Here is a 20,335-nt window from a genome sequence, read left to right on the forward strand (position 1 = left end):
AATTAAAAAAAAAAAAAAAAAGAGCCTTTAGATTTCTGAACCTAGGACTTTAAATTCTAATAGTTTTTATGCTCTTCAACATTTCCTATTCTTCAGCCTACACTTAGAGTTACTTGGTCTTTCTTACCAAACATTCTGTATAAGTTTTCCTCTGCAAGTCTCAAAGCCCCTACCACCATAATTATTTTCACTACTTTAAGTGTTAGTGCTATTAAAAATACAGAAAGAAAGAAAGAAAGGAAGGAAGGAAGGAAGGAAGGAAGGAAGGAAGGAAGGAAGGAAGGAAGGAAGGAAGGAAGGAAGGAAGGAAGGAAAAAAAAAGACATTTTGTAGATGTTAAGTCCCTAAACACCTCTTTCCCCATTAATTTTCTTCTCAATTGGAAAGGGGGTTCTATTTGTTTCTCTTCTGCAAAGTCACCTAGCAACTTTTCTGGGTCTGGAGTCAGTGAGAGGCTTCAGACTATTAACTCTTTCAACTCAGATTACCTGTGGTTCAGAGAGATAATCAGATCTCTAAGGTTAATTCAATCATTCTGTTCTTTTTAAATCCATTGTCATTTTAAATTTGCCATCTAACTTCATTTTCCTTTCTCCTAAAAGAGGTGAGCTTTATCCCATCTACATGGAATGACAATTTGATCGATCTGTCACTATTTGAATCCCACCCTACCACCCAATGCTCCAGACATACCAAACTACAGGGCTGATTAATAGTTCTGTATCATTGCATTTACTCATTCCTTAACCCAGAGCAGCCCTCCCCTAATTTGGTTCCTAGGGGACCCGACTGATATAACCAGCTCAAGCATCCCCTTTTTTCCCCTGGCCAGCATCCCTTCCTTTGTTCTGTCTTTGTCTTTGGGGCTCCATCTCTTCTTGTCTTTGTAATATTTCCTTGTTTAAACATCAACCTCCTTTTCCAAGATTGAATGTTTCTTAAGGTACAGAATCTATGTCTTGTCCATCTTTGTATGCCCAGCACCTAGCATGATGTCTGTTTCCTATTAGTCGATCAATAAATATTGGCTGAATTGTATTCAGTTGTTGAAATACCAAAAGTACTATTGGAAAAGTGCTCCACTAGAAGTCTTCAAAGGGTCTTGCCTCACACAGAACAGCACTTCAGAGTTTGCAAAAACATTTTTATAGGCACTGTCTCACCTGGTCTTCAGATTGTGGGTAAGATAAGGATTGATGGAAAAGTGAGGGTAAAAGCAGTTAACTTGCCCAAAGACACACTGATGATTTTTGAAAAGGCTCAGACTTAAACTTAGGTCTTTGGGCTCCAAATCCCGGATTTTTTCTACTGTATTCCACCAGACTCTCAACCAAGTGTATCAGTCTATACTGGCAGCTCTCAGTCCTAACTGCACGTTAGAAGCATCTGCTGTGCTTTAAAAGTTGCCAATGACTAGACCTCACTCCAGACCAATTAAACTGGAATCTGTTGGGGAGGGGCTTTGGTATTGTATCTTTTTTTAATTTTCACATAAAGCCATGGGTTTTTGAATTATTTTTCACAGGATTAATTGCTTTGGCCAGATGCCTGGGCATATGGGCAAGGACCCAGCTTCCTCTGTGAGCTTTTGTTATTCCTGTCTTCTGTGGAAGCTAATTCACCATATGGTATTGGGCATGACATGTCACCTCTTGGGGTATCCTTTTCATCATCTGTCAAATAAGGGTGTTGTCAAAGAGATCTATACAGTGCCTTTCAACTGTTCTACTCAAAAACTGTCTGGGTGTAATGTAGGTTGAAGTGAAGGGAGTGAATGGATAGGATATAAAGTGCTACTCAGTCCACAACCATTGATATATGCAGACAGTTTTATGCATTCCTGATAGCCTGCTCCGACAGTGGAACCTATGAAATCCCAGCTTTATACATTACTTTTGACATTTCAAGCAAATGTAGCTAAACTTTTTTGATTAGCTGGAGAATAGATAGCAGGTGTCAGTAATTGTACAGCCGGTGCCTGGTGTATAAGAAGCCAAAAAATTCAGAGTGTGATGGGGAGTGAAAGCTGCCACTTGTATTCTTTGATTTGCAGCCCCTAAAGCAAGCAAGCATATGCTCAAGCCCATTATGTGCAAGGAGATATTTGTTTCATATGTTTGACGGTTTTGAGAGGCAAACAAAATAGAACAGAAAGCTTCATAGGCCTTCCTCCCACGCTGACCAGTTGCCTACCACATATGGTCCTGGGCCTCCCGGGGCTGTCAGCAGCCAGCACTTGACAGACCCACATCAGGAGGCTGAGAGACTCCTCCATGTGGTCTGGAAAAAGCAGACATGGAGAAAGTTGACCTTTCAGCCTTGCATAATCTGGATGTGGCTATTGCAGAGAAGTCCAGTTTGGGAGCCAAAATCCGCTCCTAACCCCTCCCTGCTTTTCGGGAAGTAGCATGATGGACTAATCATAACTAAAGTCTGCTTAGGGCTGGACAGTTCACAAAGTACTTTCCAATCCTCCTTTACTCTGAGAGCAGCCCTGTGGGAAGTCATTATTATCACCACTGAATAGATGAAGAAACGGAAACCTTACATGACTTCCCTAAAATGGGGCAGATAAACGAACTCAAAGTCTGGACTTGACCCTAGTTCTTCTGACCCATAAGCAGTCCTCTCCTCTCACCAGATAGCGTTGAACCAGAGCTCCCTGCCCTGCTGACATTGCCACATTTCCTCGCTGGAAAGTAGGCTGCCTGGACCCTGTTAAGTGAGAGTTTCTGAACTCAGCTTTCCTACGAATTCACTGGAGAGCTTGGACTTATGCCTTCCCTTCTCTCTGCCTCTGAGGCTTTCCCTCCACAGATTAGTTTTAAAAAATATTGACCCTGGCAATTGGATTAAAACATTTTGTTTCCTTAGTTGCATCTCACATGTTGCTATTATAGGGGCCTTGGAAATAATTGAATTAACTTATTGTTTTCTTTTTATGGAAAAAAATAGTTATAGTTCCTTCTAGACAAATTTGAACATTTCATATATACAAAAATAAAATTAAAAACACTCATATTCCCACTTCAGTAATACCCACTGTTAATACCTTGGTGATATCCTTCTAGGCCTTTTGGTACTTACCTATTTACCTTTTATGTCAGTATTACATGAGACAGCTAGATAATATATGTATATACTTATCTTGTGTTTATACACTCAAAAATTCATGTGTATGCGTACATACACAGGTATGCATCTATATGCTGGAGAGAAAGGGTGGGGAGAAACAGCTGCCTGATGAGCATGTAACGGTTAATCTGAAGATGTTGATATAACTTCCCAGTGTTGACTTTCTGGGCTATATGACTCTGGCCCCACTTTCTTTTATTCATTCATTCATTCATAATCTATTACATACCAGGCTTTATACGAGACGCTTTGTATACACGTACATCATCTTGAATGCTCATGTGAGTCATTATAATTAGAGATTATAATCCCCATTTTCCATATGAGGAAGCTGAAGCTCAGAGAGACTAATTACCCAAGGTTTCACAGCCAGTAAATAGAAGAATTGGGATTCGGAACCCAAATACGTCTAACTTCAGGGTTATGCCTCTAAAGTAGTGCAGTGTGAAAGATGCTGTAATGGAAGCATGCACCACAGGGAGCTGTGGAGTGAAGGGTACTCCGTAGCCTGGGAAGCTTTGAGCTGAATGGTGGAGGAGAAATCAGACAAGCAGGTGAGGAATGAACAGGGCAGATGCACTGGAGCAACGGGGCCAAGGCATGGGTGGGAATGACAGGCTCCCAGAAAGACACGTCAGAGCATGGCTGACACTGGGATGAAGCTGGATGGGCAGATCTGCACTGGATCAAAAAGGGCTCGTCAGCTATCCCAGGACCAGATGTTTTACCCCATAGGCACAGAGGAACAGCATGGTCACATCTGTGTTTTAGAAACTCAACTTTGGTGAAAGATTGCTGAATGATATAAAGTGGGGGCAGGGAGATCACTTAGTATGCAATAGCAGTAGGTTACATAAGAACATTTCAATTAACTGACTGGAGAAAAGCAGATGGATTTCTAAAACATAGGAAGCAGAACAAATAGGGCTTATGGAAGACGTTGATAAGCCAGGTTTGGGATGTTTGAGTTCAAGGTCCTTGGGTTTTGCAGTGGGCGTCACTGTGGTGTATATTGACCATGAGGGTTTTGACCAGCTTTAGACACTCTGCCTCTTTATTGCATCAGCTACTTTGGGCATGTTCTGTAAGTTTTATTGAGTTTTCCTTGTCGCTTATACAACTCTTTTAACAGTCCACTATCTCTGATTCCTACGGCTGGAAATAAGTTGTAGGCTTTTGATCCTTTTATAAGCACACTTACCAAGAGGGAAAAAAAAAATGGTTTCTCTCATTCTGTCTTAATTTAAAGCTTTGCATACCTTGATTGATTTTGTTAAATTTGTATAAGATACTGCAGATCCCATCATTGAGTATAAATCTCATCCCACTATTACCAAGTTACTATTACTTACTTTTTAGAAAACTGAAACAAGATTTTATGATTCTTAAATGAAGCTGAGCTAAAGAAATGATATCAAATTTTGCTTAATTATGAAATTTACATTTTCAACAGAAAAATGTGTGTCAGATTCCCAAATGTGGTACTTTCTGAGAAAATGTAATACTATTATCAAATCCTCAAAAGAGCACAACTGGAAAAACCTTAGAAATCACTGAGTTACTATCTTCTTGTATTATCTACGGGCAGCTTAGTGTCTTCCTGCCCCCAGAGGGGAAAAGTAATGACAGCAGGTCAGTGGCAGAGATATGCTGAGAACTTGGTCTCCTAGCTGCTGATTTAGTTCAATAGTGAGGACTTATGTCTGTGAATGTTAAGAAGATCCATGTGTGTCTTTCAGGTGGCTCCTTCTCTATCATGCTCTATGCTTCTCCTTGTTGAAGGCTTTGGCCCACACTGTGGAGCTTAACAATATGTATGGTCAGATCCAGTCACCTGGCTATCCAGACTCCTACCCGAGTGATTCAAAAGTGACTTGGAATATCACTGTCCCAGAGGGATTTCGGATCAAGCTTTACTTCATGCACTTCAACCTGGAATCCTCCTACCTTTGTGAATATGACTACGTGAAGGTGAGACCTCTGATGTTCCCTAACTGGGCCAGGATCTCTACTGGAGCATCTGCTGAGTGTTAGAGAAGCCTAGATGAATTAGACGCTGTGCTTACCCTCCCAGAGCGGCAGTCCATGAGGGATATACACTGGTTACAACATGATGAATGAAGCTGTGGGTGGTATGCTAGGTGCAGGCTGAGTGTGTAAGCCTAGAAAAGACCATGAGGGAAACTGAGGCTGGCAAAGTGTAACTCAGCCAATGCAACCTCCTCTGTGTCTTTCTGTTCTCAATATTTAATGTTTCTGCTAACCTCTGCTCCAAGGTCACCTTTAATTCAAAAAAGCAGAAAAGGGCAGCGACCCCAAAGTCAGCATTAATCAGACTGAAATGCATCCATAATTATATCCAAAGCTGAGGCATTAGACAGCATTGCCCCATTCCCTAAGTAGTGATCAAGTGTTTGGGAAGTGTAGGTTGTGAGGTAGTAGACAGTAGGAGATGAGGTTGAAGGGTTGGATTGGGGAGAGATTCTGAAGGGCTGTGAATGTGATGCTAAGGAGTCTGGATTTTATCAGCAAAGGATGTAGACAAGGATGGGAATCACTATTAGAGGTACATGTAAAAAACACATGGAGGAAGAGCAGGAAATGATGACATCAACACAATATTCCCTGGAATTTATAGAGAACTCACAACAATGCCACAGATGGGAAGCTCTTCTTTAAAAGTAGGGCTGAGAAAAGTTGGAGTACCTTTTTTTCCCTTTCTTTTATTTTAAATTTAAGTAAGAAAATACGTTTGGAGTACTTCTGAAGCGATAGAGTTTATCAAGGTTGAATCTGGTTCAAAAAGATGAGAACCTACTTTCTAACCTTTCTCTGGCTTCCTGGAAGATGTTCTCATCAAACCACTCTAGGTTAGACTTTGTATATGTTTGGTATTATTGTAGTCTCATTTTTTGCACAGCCAGTAACTCAATAAGAGTTAATCTTGTATTAACCAAGATGTTTGATCAACAGCAAAGCAGTGCATTTACAAGATGATTTTACACTTGTAATCTCATTCAACCTTTAAAACAATCCTATGAGACAGGTACTACTATCGCACTTTACAGGCTAAGAAACAAACCCAAGAAGGTAAAGCAATTCATCCAAGGTTTTATAGTAGCTACTAGTAAGTGGTGAATCAATGTTCCAAACCCATGTCTTGTGATTTCGATTCCATCCTTTTTTGGCTACACTAGCTGTGCTCCCCTGAGCCCCAGGATTCTGCAGGGGCTTAAAAGGCCACTAGAGGGGAGGAGGCCTGGGAAGTGGGACTGTGAACCCCTACCCTGCATTTCCATTGTTGGGTGTTGCTTACTATTTATGTTGGGTCTTCATCAAATATCTCATTTGTAACAAGACTTTTGTAACTAAAATTTTTCCAAAATTGGTGCTCCATGGCAGAATTTCTTAATGTCAGCACTATTGACATTTTGAGCCAGATAATTCTCTTCTGAGGAAAGCTGTTTTGAGAATTATAGGATTTTTAGCAGCATCACTGGCTTCTTCTCACTAGATGCCAATAGCATTTCCCCTCTAGTTGTTACAATGAAAAATGACTCCAGAAGTTGCCAATATGCCCAAAGGGACCAAATCTCTCCATTTGAGAACCACTGCTCTATGGGATGTTGCACTTTTTTGAATGTTTTGTGCTAGGGACTCTGAGAATTTAAGGATACAAAAGATGTTGCCCCTTACAAAGAGAGATAAGCTTAGTAAAATAGCCATTGCACAAGATGGAAAAGAGTAATGACAATAAAAGACTAATAGAATCAGAAGGGGTGGAACTGGTTGCTCTAAGAGATGACGTAGGTTGGTAATCTAGACTGACATATAGTCTTTATAAATTCATTAAAAATGGAGCCAACTTCTCAGAGTCGCAAGGATCGGGCAGGGGCTATTCACTGAGACCCTAAGTATTCATCATCCTAAATTGAAATTTCTGACAACCAGGTCAGTTATGTCTTCCAGGGTATAATTTAGCTTCTGCCAGAGCCAAACTCCAGGAGAAGATGGATTATGGTTAAGGAGCACTAGGTTAGCAGAATCCCTCGGCCCATTTCCCCAACTAATGCTTGTCATAAAACCATGACACTCTTGAATATTTAGGTTGGAGAGTAGACGTAATCAGAAGGAAAATGACCAAACATTGGTTTAATATGACAGAAAATTCCATAGATTTAGACAAGGCTAGATGTGAACTTTCTAACTGTTTGTTTTTTCCCCTCTACTTCCAAACATGTCAACCACCTAGAAATTTTGTCAGTGAAAGCACTTGCTTTTGTTAGCAACTGAGGCCTCACAACCATAGAAATTACAGATATTTTTTTCTTTAGCTCAAACAGTGACTTCTTTTCATTATTTCCTCCCTACCTCCCCAAGAATTGACTCTCAGTTCATACGCACTGAACAATTCTTTCTTACAAGTTTTCTTCTTATTCAGACAGATGCCAAGTTTGACCTTGTTAGGACTCCTTCATCAAGATGATAAACACACAATAGAGGATTTAACTCATTCCTTTGCCCAAACCCCCTCCCACTTCAAATTTAGTCTCCTGGCAAGGCAGATCAAGGAGCTGACATCAGCTGCATTTCCTAGTGGGAAAAAATGACAAGGTGCTTTTCAAGGGCAACAGTAGAATCTGAAGACATCTTCTGACACTGAATTAAGGATACTGGAATACATTTCTACCCGAAACTTGGCCTTTCTGTCTGGAGAATATTTGGGAAATTGATTAATGTTTTCTGTCCAGGCTAACGAGACACCTTCCTGGAAGCCCAAGGAGATGGAACGAGACCCTCTGGAAGGGCAGTGTGGTCTTGGGTTCTTGCCTGGGATTCAGGAAATGCCTATTCTAGTCCCAAATCTGCAATTAACTCCCAAATGATCTGGAGTTCAGAAAAATCTTATATTAGGTTGGTGCAAAAGTAATTGCAGTTTTCGCAATTATTTTTAACCTTTTAAACTGCAAATTACTTTTGCACCATTCTCTCTGCTCCAAAATTAGACTTGTGACCTTTGGGCATAGCAAGGAAGCCGTCACTTCAGGCAATGCAGAGACTGAGATATCTGCTACATGAAGTACCTTACGGTCCTTGTATCTCTGATTCAGACACATTTTTTCCCAAAAGCTTTGGAAGAAGGGATTAACATATTAGGCAGGAAGGGCAAGATGTATTTCTCTGCTTGGGTTTGCCCAGCTGACTCCCTTCCAGAATGCCATCCCAGCATTGGCTTAGCTTCCCTGCAGAGTTTCCAGCAGCAATGAGGCCTGAGCAGGCCTCCCTTTGCAGGATGCTGCAACGTGGTCTAGTGACAACTGGAGCCCACAGGGGGACAGGCCCTGTGCCGTTGGCCACACATGCCCTGCAGAGTTCCTCTCCTAGAGTCAAGAATTCACAAAATATTGAGCTGCAGGGGCCCTCTGGAGACTTATCTAGTCCCACATTGTTGTAATTGTTATTATTGTTTTCCAAATTTTTCTTCCCAGTGAACATTTTCTTCTAACAAATCTTCTAGTAGGCTCAATTATAAAAAACAGACGTGGGGCTGCTCAGGCTGAAGGTGGTTCTGCAACTCACTCTGGTCACTCATCCTCCTTAGTCACGCTGAAAGTCACACCTTTCCAGAATTATAGCTTAACTGTTGCTTAAGTTCCCGTTGGACAGAAGAGGAGACTGAAGCTCAGAAGTCAGGGACGAGACTCGTATCCTGGCCTCTGAACTCCTAAACCCAGAAGCCTTCCACATATTTGAAACCCCCTCACTTTTTCTAATTGCCCCCCACATTTACCCCCAGAATGTGTCTTCCTTGGCTACAAATTAGAAGGAAGCACTTCCCTTTCCATCCGAATAAAGCATGAGAATGCCAGGCCTCCCCGGTCCCCCCATAAGTCGACATCTCTCTCCAAAATTCTGGGTTTTTTTCAATCTGTTCCAATGAGGGGGTGAGATGAGATGATCCCTAAAGTCCTTTAAATTCCGGAATTTTAATCCTAATCTTCCTTGCCAGAACTTTCCAGATGACCCCACCAAACCCTCATTATCCTAATTAGGATAATGGCAGAAACCAGTAATAATATGTTACAACGGCCACTTCTCAAAGTTCCATGGCCATACGCACTCCGATAAAAGCCTACTGTCTGCTGCGGATGGCTTAGTGACATGTCATTTAAAGAAAACTGGTAAACATATCATGCCACTGCTATCCTTTTCTAAGCAAATATAAATATCACTGATTTCCATTTGATGGGATAATGTCCCCTGTTTTGAGGCTTTTTCACTCTGTGACTGAATTCTCCTGGCAGGCTTAGAAGTGGGTTTAAAGGGCCCTCCAGCTCACCAGAACCCTTCTGGCCCAGCCCAAACCCACAGTCCACCCTTCCCACCCTGGCTCATCAGGGTAATGATGACCAAACTGCTGACACTGCACATGAGTAGTTTGAAGAAAAGCAGGACTCCAAGGCTGTGGTCCGGATGCTCTCCTTTTATGAAAATTCTTCTCTCTGGCCTGACTTCCTGCAGTGCTTGGTCTTCAAGGCTCATGCACATCTGCACGGCAGCATCTGCCTCCTTGGAATGTGGCTACAATGTGTGGATTCCTGCAGTGCACAGATAGAACACACAAACCGCAGCTGGTTAATGTTGTAGGTGAGGGTCAGAGCATGGATACTGGCCAAGGAGTTGGTCGCCTGGATCCCTGTGGCCATTCTCTGCTAACTAGGTAACCTTGGACAAGTGACTACTTCTAGAGGGGACTCTGTTTCCTCCTTTCTCAAATACAGGGACTTGAACCAGAGGGTCTCTACGGCCATCTAGCCCTAATATTCTATGCAGCTAAGGCTTCAAAAGTCATGATTCAACTCCACATTATCATGACTGAAACCCAAGGAATGGCAATTCATGGGCCAAGTTCACACTGGGACCAAAATTTGTATCTCAAGACTCTCAATCTTTTATTCTTTTTTAACAAATTAAATGACCGTGGAGTCCCATTTTGTGGATGCTTAGGTTTTTAAGTGATGTATTGCAATGTAAGTATAGTGAAAGGCAAGTGTTGTCTATAGTGAAACCTAATCTCTTAAATATTATAGTGCACTGTCTTTTAATATGTGTAGAAGAGCCTTTTTTTCCTCAGAAATGCAACAAATTACAGTTGCTTTTGTTGAGCAACTGTGGTCAATTGCTTTGGTCAAGTCCAAGTGGTCCACTGGGACTTAGAAAGGAACCCAAGAGCTATAGCTACTAACAGAGGGACTTAGAAACCAGACCCCCCAAGGAGGTAGTAGATTCACTCATCCTATTTTCTAGTTTACTCCATGTCATCTGTTCATTGGAAAGGGAGATAATAAAAACCTGCGTTCAGTGTTTATTCTCTCTCTGTCTTTTTCTCATTGAGTGTGTATGGCTCAGTTGGCATCTGTTGAATGCTCATATAATGTAATGCCACTGTTCTCCTGTTAACCCAATATCCTTGATGTATTTGACGTTTCTTTCATTCTTTCCCCTGCTAGCCCCTTGGTTCCAATTCTAATTCCTCTCACCTAGTCTATTGCAATAGCCTCCTAAATGTCTACCAGCTTTCAGTCTCTCCCCTTCCAGTCCACCTTCTACATGTGTCCAGAGAGGTCTTCTTAAGACATTGCTTTGATTGTGCCATTCAAAATCTTTCCATGTCTCTCCAACATCTATGGAATGAAATCCAAGAATCCAATTGAAAGCCCAAGCTGCACACTGCACCAAAGACAAGGCCCACGAAGATGAGTTAGCTAGTACCTACCCTCAGGGAACTCACAGTTTTGTAGTATGTTAGGGGACAAGTATATAATTACTAAATTAAAACTGGGCAAATAACATGAGGGGTATGAGGCAGTATGTAAGTTGGGGAGTAGTCATTTCTGGGTGTTCAGAAAAGGCTTTGGGAACAGTTAATGTCTGATATAAATCTTACGGGGCAAATAGGAATGCAACAATGCAATCCTCTATGCTTCTCAATCGTCCTAAGCATCGACTTTGTCATCAGTACAAACCAAAAAAGTTCACAATGCTACAGTACCTTCCTCGCAGGTTGTAGGAGGGCTTAAAGGAGACAATGGCTATGAGTGGAAGCACTGTCACAAAAGGCAATCATGCTCCATGGCTCAGAGATCAGGCTTTAGAGCCAGTCAGATCAGGTCCTGCCTCTACCTCATCTTGCAAAACGTGGATAATAATAATGCCTGCCTAATGACTAATTGTGAATGCCAGATGGGAGAAAAGCTCTAAGGATATATATCTAACATGTATGTAATTAGCTCAATAAATACCATTCTAGTGGTACTGCTGGCAACAGTGTGAGTAATAACGTGTCTCCTGGTGTCAGTGATGCTCCATGAGTGCTCTGACTCTACCACTAGCTGGCCATCGAAGACCTTGTTCCTGGCCCTCAGTTTTTTCAAGCAATTTATGAAAAAGTATTTTGAAAGGGCTGATCAAATGCAGGAAGTTGTTTATTTCCTCTTGTGTGTTTACCTTGTAGTAACACAAATTTATGGCAGTTTCTAATCTATTGCCTCATTTCATTCTTGTGGACCAGGAAGAGCAGGGATTATTATGCCTAATTTACAGAAAAGGAAACTGAGCACAAAGAACTTAAGTGGATTTGTCCAAGTTTCCACAGAAAGTCAGGTCTCAATCCCCGGTGTCCTTACTTCCCAGTCATGATTTTGTCTCTCCATTTGGCCCTTCTTAGAACAAGTTTTATCCTGGAAGGAACCTTGGTATACTTCCTGGCTATGCATTATTCCTAAGGCAACATTGCCTGTTGGGGTAATTTAGTAAAATTAAGTAAAATGGAAGGACCTTGAGGGTCCCTGTGTTATCTAGATTGAACTCGCTCTTTTATCCTGATTTTGAGAGGAATGCATTTTACAAAATAATAATAATAATAATAAATAATTGGAAATGGAGTCTGAGCTATGAAGGATGGGAAATACTCGATTTATCTCTTTGTGGTACACAAGTTCTAATGACGAACTCAAGGTCATTCCAGTAGACTGTCAGTCCCATAAGTTCAGGACTCATGTCTGTGTTTTTTCCCAGTCCTGGGGTAGAACAGAAACAGGCCATGTCTCTTGAGAGTGAGCATAAAGGAAAGGACTCTGGTCTAAAAATCAGCCACTGATGTCCACTGAAACATTGGGAAAGTCACCTCTCTGCTCTGGTCCTCAGTTTCCCCATCTGCCCGCTGAGCAAATTCACTAGCTGACCTCTGCAAGCCCTTCTAGTCCTGATGGTCTGCAGCTCCCAGTCCACTGTCCCTTCCCCAGGCCTCACAGGTCGGTCCACATCCTGCTGTATCATTGAGAGAGAAGTCCCTCCCATGCCCTGCTCCAAACTGACTCCTCTGACCCTCGGCCCCTAATTTCTTTGCAGAGCTCTGTGTTTACTCAGAGCATGCCCTCGACCTTCAGGCTGTGGCTGTCAGTGACCCCAGCCCTACAGCAGCTCTGCTAATTCTGTGGGAGTGGACAGGCGGCCTTGACCCCCGAAAGAAAAGAGAAATGGGACATAGATAAATGTTTTTCATGAATTTTAATTTTATTCCCTGGTGGGATTCTTTCACTCCAGAAATACTGTGTCCCAAACACCAATCTGGCTGATTCAGAAGAATCAAGAAGTGAAAATGAGCTTCAGAAAAGTGTGAAAAAAAGGCTTATTTTTTTCAGGAAGTGCAAACAGCACAGGCTATGAGGTGATGGAAAACAGAAGGAAGGTCAAAGTGCTGGGGCAGAGAATGTGCTCAAGTGTAGGTAAGTGTGAGGTGGGAGTTCTCTGGGATGTGGGTGTACCTGGTGTGAAAATCTGTATGCTTGTGTGTACACAGGCTGCTCTCAAACACACCTTAGTAAAAAGCAGAGCTTGAGTTTACTTTGATTTCCTCAGAAAGGAAAAAGCAAGGGAACAAGAGTTGTTCATTTATTCAACAAATGTATTCATCGAATGCCTACTGCCATGTTTCCCCGAAAATAAGACCCAGCCAGACAATCAGCTCTAATATGTCTTTTGGAGCAAAAATTAATATAAGACCCAGTATTATTTTACTACAATATAAGACCGGGTCTCATATAATATAATATAATATAATATAATATAATATAATATAATATAATATAATATAATATAATACCGGGTCTTATATTAATTTTGCTCCAAAAGACGCATTAGAGCTGGTTGTCCGGCTAGGTCTTATTTTCGGGGAAACAAGGTGTTTAGCAGAGCTTGGAGTATAGCAGTAATTAAAACAGAATCCCTGCCAGGTGGATACTTGCATTGCACTGGGGGAAATAGATGAGAACTATTAAACATGATCCATAAGTAAATTATATAGTGAGTAAGGTGATAGGCAAAGAAATCAGGGTAAAGAGGGCTGTGTGAGTCGAGGTGGAGGTTATGATTGGAATACGTTGCTCAGCGCGGTCCTCATTGAGAAGGTGGCATCTGAGCAAAGATTTGAAGAAGTTGAGACAGTTAATCGTGTGGCTTTTCGGGGGAAAAGCATTCCAACCAGAGAGAAAAGGCCCTACGATGGGAAACGCCTGGTGTGTTTGAAGAACAGCAGTGTGGTCACGTGGCTGGAGCAGGAAGGACAGGGATGGGAAATGAAGAGAGAGGTTTGGTGGGGAGCAGGGAAGGAGAGACTTACTGGCAAGGACAGATTCTACAAGCTGCTTTCACACCCATGTTTCATTTCACCTCTTGACTCTTCACGCCCACCTTGTATGTTTGCGAAAACCCAGCTTGAACCCAGTGGTGTGTTTATAAATGATTAACAACTGGATCTGGACTGGGAGATGGGCTAGGCGGGTGGGGAGCATAGATGTACGGTAGCACAACATTCACCACACAGGTATACTAGACATTAACGGCCTTGAGAGCATAGATAATAGGAAAATGATAAAACAGGAAGTGATGAGTTTTTATACAATTTGTTTTTAATATATATTACTTAATTGTAAGTTTATGAAACAATTTTTTATGATGGCTATGTTTAGCAACAGGGTGACAAAAGTCCCTGTAGAGTTGACAATCGGCTCCTATAAGCTGGTACAATCCAACTCCCGCGTACCACTGCCCGGGGAGGTTAAAGTGACACATGACATATGAGTGGCAGACTGGTGACCAGAACTCAGGTTGTTGGGTTCCAATTCCAGTTTTCTGGAAGCATTTCCATGGGAAGATTTGAGGCGATACATTTGGGCGGGGGTGGGGTCCTAGGCAGTGGCAAAGGAACACAGCAGCTCACACATTCCTGGAAACTGCGGAGTGAAAGTGACGCGGGTCCCTTCTCTTCCCTCAGCACTTGCTTAATCACTGCTTTCACTCCAGTCTTGACTGTGACATACCTTAAGCCAGGCTGCAAGTGCAGCAGAACAGAAAAAGGCTTTGTTTTCTTCTGTCCTCCAGCAACTTTCCTGAACTGTTTAGAGCTCAGCCTCCCAGTGCCGGAGGGGATTTGCAAGTGAATGGATCTGGCTCTGAAGTCTCTGACGGGTGGGGTGGGGAGTCTGAGCCATTCACTGGCCAACAAAACTATAAATCTTTCCTGGCCCTCCTTTCCAGCCAGGATTCCCAGAGTCTTCCCCACCCCCACCCCTGCTCCTGCTGAGACGGTGGGCACTGCCAGTTTCCCACCTGCGGGATGCCTGCTTCCCAGGCTCCCAACGACCCCTCCCCAGCCAGCTCTTTCTTCTCCCCATGCTCATGCTGCCTGGAGACCATCCTCCTTTCTGTCCAGAGCCCTCCTTATAAATAGCAATCCTTGCTGTAGCAGTGAGATTCTCAGACTCTAAAATCCTGCAAGGGAGCTGCGTCTCAGGCCCCCACAGCGTTCATGGTCTCTAGCACATGCATATACACAATACACTCTTAGGGGCTCCCGCAGCTCCGTTAGGAGGTTTTTACTGTGATTAACAAACCTGTAAGAACACTGTACTATCAGTGTACCTGGGCCCTGATCTGGGCTCTGTCGTTATCTGGGCATGTAAGCTTGAACCAGTTATTTCACTTCTCTGATCCTCAGTTTCCCTCTCAAGAAAGGAGAGACTAGACTTGATAGCCTGTAATATTTTTTCTATCTCTGACCTTCTATGGTTCTCTGATTCCAATTATTGAATCAGGGCTGGAAGACAGGATATTTGGATTTTTGTCTCAGGTCTGCTACTCGTAGGATGTGTGCCCTTGGGGAGTTATGTCCCCTCTCTGGCCCCAGAATCACAATGTCTGCCTGAAGTACGTTCATTACAAGACTGCCATCAGAAGCAAATAAAACAAAGGTGAAAATACTCTCCTCTCCCAACTGGAAAGTTTCACACAGAGCAGGAGACTATTACTACTATTGTTATAGTCATTGCTCTTATTGTTTTTGCTTTTATGGCCAAACGATGGGCCTGGATGGAGGCATCAACCTCCAGCCCCTCTCAAATGAGGCCAAGTCGAGTCTTAGACCCACCAGCTGTGCTATTTTTACTTACGTGGCTTTCAAGAGCTTCTGAAATGCAACACACACACACACACACACACACACACACACACACACACGTCTCCTTTTTTTTTTCCCCTAGTCCCAGGTTCTTGTCTGGCATCCACTACCTTTAATTTGCTCCTTCTCATGATCTTTAACTGCAGTTTTGACAACTGCATAAAGTAGCACAATCGGGCTGTTAACTGTTAACCTCTGGCGCAGTCCCTAGAGGTGACAAACTTGTGGTGAGAGTAACCTCAGGAGCACAGAGCACTCACTTGGGAGTCAGGAGTCCTGGGCCTGGGGCTGTCCCTGAATCATTGGCCTAAATTTATACATCTAAAGAAATCCTTTGAAACTCAGGAACATGAAGAGATTCTTGCACCTAATACTATTGTCTTGTGGATAGAAGCTTTTAGAGATCCTTTACATTACTCTGGTCCTCTCTCATAAAATAAGGGTACAAACCTTTCCGTGTCACGCACCTCCCAGGATTGTTTGGAGGTATACAAAGTGCAGAGAGCCAAAGGGACCTAAGATACCACCTGACAAATAAGGGGCTAGGCTGAGCAGGATCTCTAGGTCTCCGTCCTGCTCCATCAGCTGGGGACCTGGGGATCTCATAGAAAGGGAAGTCTGTGCTGACGCCTTCAGTGACGTTAGGAATGGAGTGGGACATGGATAAAGAAATGATACCCAGGGACAGTTCCAGTCTCTTAATTCTTCTTCAGACACATGAAATTACCCATGCCCCACTTAGCTGGGAGTGCAGAAAGATGTCGTCTCAGTTGGCCGAATCTCAGTGGTCTTGTTCTTCTCACTGATTTACTGAGTACTGACTATATTACAGGCAACTTTCTAAATGTTTTACATATAATAACTCATGTTGTGTGATATAAATACTATTATTCTCACTATTTTACATTTGAGAAAAACTATATATAGAGCGTATTAGTTTCCTAAGGCTGCCATAATAAATTGCCATAAACCAGGTGGCTTATAACAACAGAATTTTATTCTTTCACAGTTCTGGAGATTAGACATCTGAAATCAAGGTGTTGGCAGGGCCATGTTTCCTTTGAAGGCTCCAGGGAAGAATCAATTCTTTCTTGCCCCCTCTAGCTTTCTGGTGGTTGTTGTCACCCCTTGGCATTTCCTGGGTGTGGTAGCATATCTCTAATCTCTGCCTCTGTTTTCACACTTTCCTCTGTGTGTGTCTCTCTGTTCACATTTCCCTCTTCTTATACAGACACCAGTCATCTCAACTTAATTACATGGCAAAGACCTATTTTCATATAAGGTCAAGTCAAGTCCAAGGGTTAGGACTTGAACATATCTTTTCAGGGAATACAATTTAACCTACAATACAGAGAGTTTAATTAATTCTCCCAGCATCTAATAGTTGGTGAACACTCGTGAGCAACTTACATAAAGATGAGGTCTTATGTAAAGATGAGGTCCACATGATCCAGTCTCAGTAAGGAGTTACATCCAAAATAACAGAAAGCTTAAAAGATCAAAAGCAATTCACAATTCAGCTCACTCTCTTGAGAAACCACATGTTGTTATCACAAATATTCTTATATGTTCAATCTCTCTCTCTCTCTTTCTCTCTCTCTCTCTCTCTCTCTCTCTCTCTCTCTCTCTCTTCTCCTTCTTCCCCCAAAGTCTTCATTAACTCCACACAAAGGAACTCTTCTCTATCCTCTCATCCATTCACTTACACTTCATCCACTGAGTCCCTCTTAAACTTGACAATTGCAAAACCTGTCCCCTGACATGAGACCCTCCCTGCCATGTACTACCATCTGTGTATTTTAGTTATTCTGAGTTTCTTGATTATTTTATCAGTATTGTATTTTTCACTGTATGGTTTGCGTGGAATTAAAGAAAAGATTTTAATCTCTTTTTCAGCTCTGTTGGGACTCAAGGGCTAGAAAAAATGACAGGAGGTGAGAGTGATGAGGAGTCCCCAATCCATGGCCATGAGAAAGGGAGGACTCGGGTGACCATGAGAGATGGAGGGACTGAGCTTCCAGGCTGGTTTAGCTGCCCCTCCTGTGCCTTCCTTTTGCTTGTTGACCTGAACTGAATGATTTTATGTCATTGAGTAGAAGACAAAAGTAGCTCTGGGCCCAAGTTTTTTAAAAAAATCCTTTTTAAATACAAGAACAGAGAAAAAGATTAACTGTAGTTCCACCAGCCATTGTTAACAATTTGCTCTAATTTATTCCACTTTTTATTTTCAATGTATACTTATAGCATAGTTGTAATTATACTGTATATACAATTTTTCCTGCTTTTTCACTTAATATGACCTACTAATATGTTTCCAGATCGTTACAAATTCTCTATTAATGTGATAATTAATGGCTGCTTAACAAAGTTAACGCCACTTTAACCGTTCCCCTAGGATCAGATATTTGCATTGTTTCCAGTTTTGTATTATTGTATGTAGCATCATTGTTCATAGAAGTTCATTCCGTACTTGGAATATTTTCCCCAAGTTATATTCCCAGATATGGGGCCAAGGAAGAACTTTCTAAAGGATCATCCAAAATGGCCTGATCTATCTTGAAAGGAAGTGAGTTTCTCATCTCTGCAACTGATCATAGAAAGTTGGCATGAGTTTTGATAAGGATGTGGTGGAAAGATAAGAGGTTAGACTAAGTAACTTTCAAGGCCCCCAAAATCCATGAGATTGTAATTCTCCAAATTTCAGTTCACAAATGTCAGTCTTACTCTTTGTCCCATATTGTTTCCTTATTCTCCATATCAGTTACCTATTGCTATGTAACAAATCACTCCAAAACTTAGTAGCTAAAACAAAATCCATTTTATTTGCTCATGATTCCATGGTCAGCAGTTTGGGATGGGCTCGGCAGGGTGATCCTTTTGATGAATTTGTCTGGGGTCATTCACGTGGCTATGGTCATTTAGAATATTAACTGAAGCTAAAAGATCCAAGATGGCCTCATTCACCAATCTGCTGGTTGATGGTGGCTGTCAGCTGGTCCATCTAGGGAATTCAGCTAGGCTGACTTATGTCTGCCCTATGTGGCCTTTTATCTCCAGTAGGCCTGACAGGGCATCTGTATATGGTAGCTTCAGGGCAGTATTCCACAGGGGAAAGAGCTACAAGGCCACCTGCGGCCAGAAAGAGATATAAGGCCCCTTGGAAGTATCGCACCATTTCTAGCACATCACACGTTTCTTTGTCAAAGCAATTCACAAGGCCAGTCTATGAAGTCACTTTGCAAAACTGTCTGTGTGCAGAAATGAAAGGGATTGTTTGTAGGTTTGTTTTGTTTTTAATTTTTTATTGGGGAATATTGGGGAACAGTGTGTTTCTTCAGGGCCCATCAGCTCCAAGTCATTGTCCTTCAATCTAACGTGGAGGGCACAGCTCACTGGCTCATGTGGGAATCGAACCGGCAACCCTGCTGTTCAGAGCTCTCACACTCTAACCAACTGAGCCATTCGGCCACCCCTGTTTGTAGGTATTTTTGCAAACAATATGTCACAGTCTACCCTCTGGCCAAAATAATTCATGTCCCTCCCATGTGTAAAATGCACTTTTGCCCCATCCCTCAAAAGTCTCATCCCATTAGTATGTCAAGCTTGAAGTCCAGGACCTCATGATTTAAATCAGATCCAGAGGCAGATGACACACCAAGGGTGTAAATCTGTGAGTGCAGTTTCTCTTGATTCAGAGATCTCTAAACCCAAAAGAAAAGTCATCTGCCTTCCATAGACCCATTATCTTTTTGTCTTGGTAGTTCAAGGACAAGATAACCACAATAGAATTCCTACTGAAAAATGGGAGAAATGGGAGGCGTATCACAGTTGCTGCACCGTAGTCGTCTGAAATCCAGCCAGGCACCTGTTGCCTCCTCCAGAGACCAGGAATTGTCTTCAATGAGAGACCCGTTCCTGTCCCTGAGAGTGGTTCCCTCGTCCATTGCTCTCTGTGTCTCTTGTCTCTGCCCTCTGGATTCTCAGCCTCACCCTCTGAGACATTCTTCTTTTCCTTAAGAGATGCCACATGTTTGCAGCTGAGTAGACCTTTCCACTTACTTCCTGTACACTGAAACTTGAGTCCTAGAGGCCTCTTTTCGTTTTGAATTGCCTTAGTCATTTCTAGTCCAAATTCGTTGGTACATCTCCCTTAAAGTTTTTTTCATGTGTCTCTTATATCAGAATATAGTCCACTCCACTAGCCAAAAACAGCACCCACCGTTCTCTTCAAAATAGTCCTCTCTCTACTTTGGAGGGCATGTTAGGGTGCTATGGGACAATGCATTTCAGATTCTTCAGTGCCCTATTGTCTAGCTGATAGGGAGCCCTAGGCATTTAAGTACATCTCAACGAAGGGTCTTACAGCCAGATCTTTAACATGATTTTTATCCTAAAGCCATTTTTGCTTTTAAAATATCTTCTTAGTGGAGAGACTATGGATGAGAAGTAGTCTTATTTTCCAACACAGCTAGCCCTGGGCCCTCTGTGTTTCCTCTACTTTCTGAAGACTTACTCCTTCCTGAAGTACCTTGCCACATACAGCTAGAAGCACATACTGACACTTTCAACATTCTGCCTAGAGATCTCCTTAGCCAGATCCATAAGCTTATTACCGTACATTTTTCTACCTTCTAAGTTGCCACAAGCAAATTTTGCCAATTGTTTCACCACTACATGACTCAG

At 42.3% G+C, this 20,335-nt stretch overlaps 1 protein-coding gene across 5 annotated transcripts in view; it reads left to right on the forward strand.

Annotated features, from left to right (window-relative positions):
* Nucleotides 1–20,335, forward strand: part of MASP1 (MBL associated serine protease 1) — a 65,238-nt gene that overhangs the window by 863 nt on the left and 44,040 nt on the right. For 3 of the 5 annotated variants that reach the window (XM_033123531.1, XM_033123537.1, XM_033123562.1), the window contains exon 2: nucleotides 4,875–5,106. The exons of 1 other annotated variant lie outside the window; for it this stretch is intronic. In XM_033123531.1, coding sequence (XP_032979422.1) covers nucleotides 4,875–5,106 — 232 coding nt within the window. Of the gene's footprint in view, nucleotides 1–4,874; nucleotides 5,107–12,839; nucleotides 12,924–20,335 lie in introns of those variants that run through there. One more of the 5 variants, XM_033123552.1, reaches the window with a different exon arrangement.

The sequence above is a fragment of the Rhinolophus ferrumequinum genome, chromosome 2 (genome assembly GCF_004115265.2).
Source record: "Rhinolophus ferrumequinum isolate MPI-CBG mRhiFer1 chromosome 2, mRhiFer1_v1.p, whole genome shotgun sequence".
Classification (NCBI taxonomy): domain Eukaryota; kingdom Metazoa; phylum Chordata; class Mammalia; order Chiroptera; family Rhinolophidae; genus Rhinolophus; species Rhinolophus ferrumequinum.